Source organism: Amblyomma americanum, chromosome 8, assembly GCF_052857255.1.
Source record: "Amblyomma americanum isolate KBUSLIRL-KWMA chromosome 8, ASM5285725v1, whole genome shotgun sequence".
Taxonomy (NCBI): domain Eukaryota; kingdom Metazoa; phylum Arthropoda; class Arachnida; order Ixodida; family Ixodidae; genus Amblyomma; species Amblyomma americanum.
In genome coordinates, this window is record NC_135504.1 from 17,496,267 (window position 1) to 17,507,090 (window position 10,824).

The 10,824-nt window shown below is 43.5% G+C and overlaps 1 protein-coding gene across 1 annotated transcript; it reads right to left on the minus strand.

Annotated features, from left to right (window-relative positions):
• Window positions 1–3,900: 3,900 nt before the first annotated feature.
• On the minus strand, window positions 3,901–10,394 carry LOC144100103 (uncharacterized). The gene is made up of 3 exons (XM_077633142.1): window positions 10,238–10,394; window positions 7,139–7,247; window positions 3,901–4,259 (listed from the first exon to the last, which is right to left on the minus strand). Exons 1-3 carry the CDS (start codon window positions 10,341–10,343, stop codon window positions 4,169–4,171), a joined length of 306 nt encoding a protein of 101 aa, XP_077489268.1. The 5' UTR covers window positions 10,344–10,394; the 3' UTR covers window positions 3,901–4,168.
• Between the last annotated feature and the right edge of the window lie 430 nt (window positions 10,395–10,824).

The window sequence follows — 10,824 nt, forward strand, 5'->3', positions numbered from 1 at the left end:
GATGTCAATGCACGTTAAAGATCCCTAGGTGGTCGAAATTATTCCGGAGCCCTCCACTACGGCATATCTTTCTTCCTTTCTTCTTTCACTCCCTCCTTTATCCCATTCCCTTACGGCGCGGTTCAGGTGTCCGCCAATATGCGAGACAGATACTGCGCCGTTTCCTCTCCCTCAAAACCAATTATTATTATTATTATTATGTGAACCTACTCCTTCTAGTTGTGGATGTTTAGCTGAAGTAGAATTTAACTCGGAGTAAATTTGGTTTTCACGCCTCACGAAGACGAAAAAAAAACTGTCTACAGAGTTTCTCAATTCAATGTTTCGAGGAAAGGCCTCGTTGGCTGTTCTGTGCTGAACGTTGCATGAACTTTTTGTTTACGAAAAGCACTACCGTAGAATTCATTAGCAGATAGCAATTTAGTGTTGTGCCACTTGTCTGGGTGAGAGTACGAAAGATATGTAATAGCAACGGGCGAATCATTAAAAGACGAAGAAAACTCTGAGTGACGCATGTTGTTAATGAGAGTATTAACATTTTTGAGTGGCAGTTACATTTTAATTTAACTGATCAAATTAGTGAATGATGAAGCCAGAGTTAGATTGTTCAAGGAACGATTGGGTGGATAAACGTTAAATGAAACCAGAGCAGTTTGCAACAGAACGTAGAAGAGAAGTAAATTTTTGAAGTACGCACGCGTTGTTGTTTCTGTTTAAAACCGGTTCTGAATGGATTCGCCCGAGAGACACCTTTTAGTTAATACTATCCTACAGGAATCATGCAGCATTACCATCTGCTTTATATTCTGAACGTGAGTTTAGACCCCACTATTTGCAAAGGCAGGCCGCTTTTAGACTCTAAAGAAAGCTTCAAATTAGGCAGCCACCTTTTTATACACAGCAAATTTTAATGAGGAAGGCCTGTTCGGAACGTGCCGAGGGGGTCAATTAAGGGGTGACCTCCGGTTCTTCGGTAGAACGATCCACGAGGGCCAAAGTTTTAGCTACGGAACCTCTTGAAGTAGCTTCGTAGGAACGCCTGCCTTGAGATCATCTTTGAAGATTCCCGCAGAACGCCTTTTTCGAAGACTTCCCACCCTACCATCGAAGAATAGCTTTCCAGAGTCAGCCGCTTGAAGTGCCGTTGGAAACGAAATTACTGCTGCAGCACTATATACTTGTGCTAAGTGGCCGAAAACACTGGACTTAATAAAAAAAATGCTTAAGTACTGAAAGCCTGGCTCCCTGCCGGATAGGAAAGCTATCACCCATCTCTCCTTACACTACGGGAGACCTCGCGCTTGGTTGTCTAATTACCTAAACCTAAATATCTTGCGTTGGGCAGTACCAGTGCTCGAACAAAGTTTTGCGAATGCAGCCTTTTCAAGTGGTAAAAGAGAATAAAAACCGTAAATTCAAGATTAAACGCTTGATTGTGTTCTTGAGTATTTTTTGAAAAGCTGTCGCGCATTCGGCTGACTGAGCGAATGTGAAGGAAGCAAATTAGGTTGCACACTTTGTATTTCTTTTTTCCTTGCACGGTTGGTTTGGGCTCGTGTTAATATCGAAACTATGTTTGTGTGTTTTGTCATTCAATATATATATATATATATATATATATATATATATATATATATATATATATATATATATATATATATATCAAAAGTGATTTCTGGCAGCTGATTTGGTCAATATAATATAAAATCACCAAAAATTGAAGAAACGTAACAGGATTTAATTCACGACGTTTCGGCTGGAGGACCAGCCTTTTTCGAGTGTAGTACAGCGTTTGAAACACGCAGTTTTTATAGAGAATGTGCGAGGTACAAAGATTACAAGTTTACAGCAAAGCACGAGTTCAGAACACTAGGGGGGAAGGGAAGAGACCAGGAAGAACTTTTTTTTAACAAAGGAAGAGAGAGAATCGGTGCAGGTGTTCCGGAGAGGCCGAATTTTTTTAAATAACAAAAGAACAATCAGGTTAAGGTAATAAAAATATAAAAATATATAAAAAAGGGGGAGATTCTTTCCCTCCACCTCAGGGCTGCCTTGGGCGCATTCTCTATAAAAACTGCGTGTTTCAAACGCTGTACTACACACGAAAAAGGCTGGTCCTCCAGCCGAAACGTCGTGGATTAAATCCTGTTATGTTTCTTCAATTTTTGGTGATTTTATATATTATATATATATGTGTTCGTCTTAGAAGCTCAAGCAGGTGCTCCTCCTCCGTTTTCATAACCTATTTTTAAGAGTCGCTCAGTTCTCTCATTTCATGGATCCGTTGTGAACACCAAGTGAAAGATATAAAGGGGGACGCTGAATTGCTGGAGCGATGAGCTGTTCACTGGTTCAGTAAAACGAAATAAGTAAAACGAACCAGAGCAGAACACTGTGTCAGTGAAGTCACCTGCACAGTCCGCAAGTTAACTAAAAGATTCCAGCAAGAGAAATGGCAGAACCTCGATGACACCTAATGAAGTAACCATTGTTCCGTAAGCATACAAGTCTCGAGCGACAAAAACAGAAGACTTATTGGCAAAGTGAAAAATTACCCTGACCAACGGAGGGAAAACGCCCGAGAGGCTGCTCAGAAGTCGAATTCCGGACATCGATCAATGGTTGGCGGGCCAAATTATACCAACAGCAAAATTATCTATTGAACGAAAGACAACGGATCAAAGCTCAGCTAGATAAGCATTTATTGTATCTCTGGGACTCTAGACACGCCCTCAACAGGAGATGGAGTCTTCCTTTCTTCTTTCACTCCATCCTTTATCCCTCCCCTTACGGCGTGGTTCAGGTGTCCAACAATATATGAGACAGATACTGCGCCATTTCCTGTCCCCAAAAATCAATTATTAAGAAAAAGAAGTAGAATTGGGTACGCTGACGGCGTTGGCTACCGCCTGGTTATGGCCAATCCCCTTGTGGGTATTTGCCATTAAATGAGGCAAACAACAAGAACAACTAGACTGCGCCCCCCCCCCCACTCCCCCAAGCGGCTTGACATGGAGGCACACGTACGCCACCTGTCCGATTAGCTATGCTGATATTGTTAAAAACAACACAGCAGAAAGATAAACATACCGGCACCAGTCCAGGTCATTTTTTTTAACGCAAAGAGATCTTAAGCATGAGAATAGAAATCAGCATAGTCAATGTCTTACAGTATAAGCACATAGTAGAAGAAACAATCCAACCGAGAATTTGTACACTGTTGCGAACCATGGATAGATGGAAAAACTTTATTTTCGTCAGAGAGCATGTGTGGACGATTCCGTGTCAGATGGCCATCAACCCATGGCTGACGGCGATCTTGGCGGCCCACTCCACGGCCCTGGTCTGGACCAATCACGCAGTATCACATCATCTGGGTTCGCCTACACAATCCCAATGTAGGAACAATCCAAAACCCCGAGCACTCTAATTTGGGGGCTGCCCTACAGAGCGGAGGCCCTCACCGCCGGAAACACAGGGCTTACAGACACTGGGTATAGGATCTACACATACAGGGCTCTTCGAAACTATTGTGAGAGGCCACAGAGTTGCGGTGGACGTAGCTAGGCTTACGAGCAGCAAGATGACAGTGTCTAGTTGGGGTTCGTGGTTTCAGTGTCTTAACATCCTGCGAATACATAGCCGTCGAACAGTGTGTCCTTCGGCCTCATTATGCACTCTGCGTAACTCTATGGCATCCTGGTTACCTGAAAATGATGACGATATATCATAATAATCGTTAATTCAAATAGGAACATTTGTAATCTGCATCACTAAGCTTTGAATCAATGCTCGCCTGTGTTATTGCAGCTGGCCAGGCCGTATAGACCAAGCAGTGGCTTCTAACGGTCGCTGTGATTTCAAACCAGCCCTGAGAAAGTTTTTCGCAGGCACTCGGACAACAAGAACGAAAACTTTTTTTATTCGTACTTGAAGCAGTTTCTTCTCAAAAGAACTCATCGTTGCCAGCCACACATATCGTAATGTGTCAAGGCGAATCGCCTTGTTGAAAACATATGCCCGCGAATCGCTTCAGGCAGCGAGCAGTTTCCGGCCGATAGCGGGGAACCCTCCACTGCGTCTGCCGTGTCCTCTTTCCTTTATCTTTCGTTGGCACCGGTCGTCCGAGAAAATGCGGCAAATGAAGGCCGGCACACTTCAACTGCTTCTAGTTGCACGCAATACGTTCGCAGCAGTCGGGGTAGACGCCGGTGCCCTTGATCAAAACGCAGTGGCGGCCCGCACCAACGCGTCCGCATCTGCGAATAGACAGGATTGCAAGGGTTAGTTGGCCGATTGCCTATTTATACCCAGAAAATAAGGAAATCAGCAAATCTGCTGCAAAAATAAACTGGCAACAACTTACTCTATTGAAAAATGTGTATAGGTTTGAATAAGTCGGCAAATGGGATTATGGCACATTTCGCTTGACTATAGGATTAAGCTCCCAAAGTAACTCAAGCTTTGAGGGATGCCTTAGTGGAGGGCTCCGGATAATTTCTACCACTCACGGTTACTTAACACGCAATAACATCACACAGCGAAATGAAAGTCGTGGGTTCGAACCCGCCCACTGCTGTGGGATTTCGATGGTGGAAAAACGATAGAGGTCCTTGTACTGTGCGGTGTCAATGCGCGTTGAGAACCCCAGGTGATGGAAATTATCCGGAGCCTTCCACTACGGCGGCCCTCATAGCCTGAGCCGCTTTGGGACGTTCATCCTATAAAGCCAAACCAAATGTATCATAATCCTATTTGCTAACCCATTCAAACCAATATACTTTTTCAGTAGGGATATCTCCTCTGATGTTTTCTACTCTTCTTTGTCACCCTTTGAACTACCCCCGATGGCTCAGTGTTACTTCCGTTCGGCTGCATAGCACGAGGTCGCGAGCTGAAATCCCGTCCTCGGTGGCAACATATCGTTGGCGGCGAAATGCAAACGCAACCCTGTCCTATCCGATGTCAGCCCCAGTAAAGAACCTCAGGAGTGTCGAAATTAATGCGTAAACCATCGCTATTGAGCCTATCTCTCTATATATCGTTTATTCCTTCTCCTAACAATGATCACACAAGCCTTTCCTCGTAAACATTTTGATTTGCATTATTGCTTCCTATTAATTTGTTTGCCTGATATACTTGGTTATTTGATGATTGATTGAAAAACTTCCATGTTAACACTTGCCTGTTATACTTTCAAATCGTCGTATTTCACTTCTGGAACGTGACGTTTTATGTGCATGATGTCTGATCTCCTTACACCGCAGACAATCACATACTGCTTCTGAATACGTTCCTTTATGCTCTGGAATGACTTCTGTTTCAGTCTTGAAGTACTTTTGCACTACCCTAAAGCATAACTTCATGTGGTCATCGCATGCTGCGAATATTGCTAAATGGGACTAGCTGTACTATTGTTTATACCCCTTTCTGAGATTCCTTGCCCAAATTATTGAAATATTGGCACGGGCAAACTTTGGCAATCCTAAATGAGAAGATGTTTGAGCAGCATGGCACTCTCACAAGTAAATCTTTTTACGTTAGATAAAATACGGAATCGTGCTATCCAGTCTATTTATTCGGAATACACATATGAATCTGTTATGTTTGCTCCAAAATCCACAGCTAACTCACCGAACCTCGCAATAGAATGAAAATTTCTCGATGGTGCTTCTTTCTCAGGTTCTTTTAAATATACTTAGGAGGAGCTCACCGCCTCTGTAGTCGACTGAGGCAGGACTAAATTTTCGACACCCCAGCAACAAAAGCTACTGCTCATCTTCCCTCATTTCTTATCTGAAAGGTAGATGAAAAACCAATATGCGCTGTATACTGTATCTACCCTTGCCCTACCCAGGTCACCGTCGTGTAACTGTCGTACCCATACCTACTGGAGTACTTCGATGAAACGAATAAAAATGCGAACACAACTAAACGCTGCAGTAGCACGGTGTTTTGTGTCGGTTGGATATTATGGACAGTATAAACGTTTCTTAAAGATTTACGTAGAGGAAACTATGCTTTTTGACATACCAGTCGATAGTTACGAAAATCTTTTGTTTTGAAATGAGATTATACCACCAGGTGGCAGAGCCGTTAATACCGGACCCCATCTGCCGCAGCTGTCTGTCTGGGTGGCGCGGGCGATCAGGCTACTCTAGTCGCCTAGTGCCATGGTAGACATGGTAGGTTCTCACTGGGACGGGTGGGGTAGAGCTGGGAATTTGGGGGGGGGGGGGCGTAGTGAGGAAGAATTGGAGCATTGTAATGTCGAGTAGTGGAGGGTTGGATGCATGAAACAAAATGACAATTTGAAGGCGTGTAAGTGCATGGTGGGGTAAAGTCATACTATGGAGTGTGAGCCAGAAGGCTGCCTCCTCTCGGTGGAGATTTTTGGGAAGTGGTTAGTATGTTCTCTGGGCTTGTAGGTAATGTTGGAGTATATGCGAATAGTTTACTGGAATGACCTTTGCCACCTCTGGGTTGGCAGAGCCTTCTGCTGCCGCCTGGGTAAGGCCTCAAGCTGTCGTGAGAGCGCAGTCATTGCCACGGCTTATTTACGGGATGTGCACGTCTCCCCATGCCGGATAGGGAAGACTGGTCCCTGTGCCCAGTTGCGAGCGGCTCTTTGCACGTGAGTGATGATTAGTGTGATTATAAGGGGACCTTGTTCGTATGGCAGGGCTATCGCACATTCTTCCACATCTGTCCTGTTTCTAGCGCCTACTGTGACTGTGATGACTGTGTCACCCGTGCAGTCAACTGCCAGTTTTAAAATGTGCTCTGAAACCTGGACTATTACTGTTGACGCATCACAGAGGCATAAAATAGAGGTGCCAACTAAGGGCGAAAAAAAAAAGATCTCTCTCTCTCGTCGTCGTGAACTTCAGAAACATTGATCAGTATTGGTCGTTTCTGACACTGGTATAGCAAAGACCTCTCGTTGGTGTTGCTGGCGTAGAATTCACATTCTCACTCAAGCACTGACCAAGCCTGATACCAAACTCACGTTTCCCGGCATTTGTGTGCTAGACGAACCGACAGCAGCCCAAATTTTCCCTCTATGTGAATTCACGAAACAGAATCAACTGTGTACATGTACGAAAGTAAGGAAGTCGGTTCAAAAGGCAGAACGAACCCCACGATGGAGAGTTCACCGTCCGGAGTACAGCTCCATTCTTCGCAGGGAAACTCGACCCTCAAGGGTTCACCCGGTGTAATGTCCGTCCCGTTGTGCTGGCATTTACCTTGAAGAAGAAAAACACGCAATTGGTTACACAAGTTAAAGAGTAGTCTCGTAAGCAAAGGAGGGGAGCTGGCAGTTCGGATTTTGCATGAGCTCTAACAATACCCTCGTTTTTCAAGAAAATAATGCAAAACTGCCCTTTTTACAAAAATTTCTTTAGACAGTCTATAGACTGTCCATAGACTTCTGCCTATAAGGTCTACAGACTCTCTATATGCAAACCCTACAGAACAGTCCCATAGGCAATAAAAAAAAACAATAGACACTCTATAGCTAACCTATAGATTTGTGACCATACGCTTCTAGTAGACTTTTCTCTATAGACAGTCTATAGACCATTTTTGTAAGGAGCTAGCCATCAAAACATGCTAACCTGTCTACTTCAATTACTGCGGTACAGTTCGTTTCTCGTTGTTATCATCTGTTCCGCGGCTTCACACTCTTACTCATATGCGCCGATATGTTAGCAGCTGAGAGCTATTTCACATTTCTGTAAATTTCCAATTTGATTGCTTTCCTTGTTGTGAACCTTTTATTTTCAGCTGTGATTTTAACCCTGAAGTTTTTCCGAACATTTTTTACGCGTGTATTCAATTATATGGGGACTGATGTTATTTATTTTTCCACAGTGTTATGTTATGTTTAGGTGATTCAAGTTTTATCTTGCTCTCATTGCATCTGACTACTTTGATGAGTCAATGTACCTTTCTTTAGTGCGTCATTACGTATTTTTGTTTTGAGAACGATTTATTGTATCCCAAACCCTTATGTGAAACCTGAATAGTGAGGCTGCTGAGGTAGCAAATAAACAGGAAATAACACATGCCAGAATATTAAGAAAAACCACTGCTGCGCGAGACAGGGCAGCAACCATTGACAATTCCTTGCCAGAAGAAAAATAATTAACGCTTCATTAAACAGAGTGACGGGGAGAAGTGAGAAGCGGTCACCGATACTTCTTTCCCCATATTGTAATTACAAATTGCCTTCGATGTAAACGAATATTCTGGAAATTTGGGCTCATTTTCTTTTTTTTTGTTACGCCTGCTTTCCCACTTCCCATAAACATATGCCTCCATTATCACCGTCTGTTTGCAAATCAGAGAAAATATCTATATCGGTGTTTGTATAAGGTGGCCCTTGTAAACGACTGCCGTTTTGTCAGGGATGCACATAATGCGTTAGAATGAATTAATTACTACTAATCGATTACTTTTTTATGTAAATTTGTAATGAAAAGATTACTTTTTCCGCCGGTATGAAGAATTTAACCACTTTTTCTGTAATAGATTACTGGTAATCAGTTACTTTTTTTTTCTAAAAATAAAAGGTGTGCAGCGGTACAGCTTTGAGAACCCGTTAAGCCGGCGACAAATACTACTGCTAGCGGTGATTTTTCTATCGTGACAGGGTGACAAGGAACCGGCTGCTGAGAAACATCGCACTGTAGGACGTCCGGACCACAACCATGTGGCCACCTTTTAATACGGCAGATCCCGTTTTGAGAAATATTACGTGGCCCCTCTGTAGCAGCACCCCGTAGTTTACGATAGAGTGATAAGCTCTTACCTCCCTCTACACCTAACTCAGATGTTTCAACACAAAGCACAGAGCAACAGTGTGGCGCTTCATACAGCACTTAGCTACTAGCAATGAAGAATCACTGAGAGATTTCCTTCAGCCTTTCAATGTAATACCACAGAACGCTCTCATAAAAAGCGGATACATTCACAACGAAAATTTCTGTGGCATCTTTGAATTTCTGTTGGGGAGCTTCAGTAGTGTGCAGCAATAAAAAACGCTTCCCACCATAATACTCCAGAATATCTGAAGAATACTCATTCTATATCAGATTAAGGACACAAAATAAATTTTTAGAGGAGATTTGCGGCCTCCGTCACTATTCGCAGCACTTGCATGTAAATGCAGCTAGCGAAGTTTTTTCAGTCACTGTAGATCAAAATCCAATGCGCCTGATATGAACAACAAATTTGCTTTTCGTATAACTACTAGAAACTATTAAATACCTCAGAAGTGAATCGTAATTGAAAAATAATTGGCATAAAAAAATTGATATAAGTGCATGTACTGAACCTAATATTTCTGTAGCACACATATCCGACAGTTGTAAACATAAGCGTTTTAAAACGGGAAAGATTATATGAACGCAATTTTTTCATATGTTGTAATATTTCGCTATATAAATCGGTATATTCGACTCTTTCTCCTCCACAGGATTGCATTTTTTAACGTTTACGCGATCGTCAAGAGCATTCCAGTTTGTTTTCAATAACAGTCTTAACTGTTCCATGCACTTCCAAACACTTTAAAAGATTTTGCTACACATCTGAAGACCGGACCATTACCCTAAATGCTTTCATAACAACGCCTTACCATTTTCCAATATTCAAAATTTTTTTTCCAGAAATGATTGATATGTACCCTCAAAAGGACTGATGGCCTCTAGTTACCAGGGATTCACGGTGCCCCCAGCACCAAACAGGGCGCACCTACATATACACACCTTCTTTACCAGCTCATATTCATCGTGAACACGGTTCTGTAGTATGAACCGGGTTCGAACCCGACCGCGGCGGCTGCGTTTTTATGGAGGACAAACGCAAAGGCGCCCGTGTGCTGTGTGATGTCTGTGCACGTTAAAGATCCCCAGGTGGTCGAAATTATTCCGGAGCCTTCCACTACGGCACCTCTTTCTTCCTATCTTCTTTCACTCCCTCCTTTATCCCTTTCCTTACGGCGCGGTTCAGGTGTCCAACGATATATGAGACAGATACTGCGCCATTTCCTTTCCCCCCAAATCAATTATTATTATTAGTAGTAGTATGAACCGAAACGTCGTCTAGTTTATGCCGATCTTGACTTAGGCCACGCCATTTACTTTCTTTTCACATTTCTATGCTCGCCGTCTGAAGTCATTGCCGACGTTTCGTTACAAAGTTCCGCAATCTTTTCATAAAGCTAAACACTTACCGTCTACGACAGGGACCCTGTCGAACGCAGCGTAGCCTGCAGACAGCTGCCATTCCGTGACAAAGACGGTCGCAATGGCCACAAGAAGCGCTGCTTGGAACTGCATGGTCAGCTGCTGTTGCTTCTTCTTCTTCTGAAGGCCAGAATCAGTCTGAGCTCAGCCTGTTTTTCCCTTTCTGTCTCGTAGATATGAGCGGCGACAAAACCTTGAATGGCAGCGCCGGGTATGTCTCGTAGCAAACCGGCCGGTGTTATCTAGTACACTCGAAACTTCGCCTTGGCCTCTTAAACGAGAACACAGCTACACAATGTATGTACGTAGCCGTGGCCATCACCGCCTCGAGGCCTGCCAGTGTAGTGAGCTCTGTAAACAGCTACGATGGTCAGATGCCCTGAAGCTTTGAAGAACCGTGAAACGTCGTCGCACGTGCCACCGCGTGCTCTTTGAAGAGTCGATAGTGCCGATAGGCGTGAAGCGGAGACGTCCAGGCACTGGCGCAATTAAGAAAAGTAGCTTTGATTTTCGTAGTTCCTTAGAGTGGAGCTCACGTACGAAGCTCTCCTCAACCTCATCAAAGGCAGAAGAC

Coding starts and splice junctions, on each gene's coding strand:
- LOC144100103 (XM_077633142.1), bottom strand. CDS start 10,343: ATGCAGTTCCAAGCAGCGCTTCTTGTGGCCATTGCGACCGTCTTTGTC. Junction 7,248..10,237: donor CAGGGTCCCTGTCGTAGACG/GTAAGTGTTTAG, acceptor TTCTTCTTCAAG/GTAAATGCCAGCACAACGGG. Junction 4,260..7,138: donor GGTGAACTCTCCATCGTGGG/GTTCGTTCTGCC, acceptor GTCTATTCGCAG/ATGCGGACGCGTTGGTGCGG.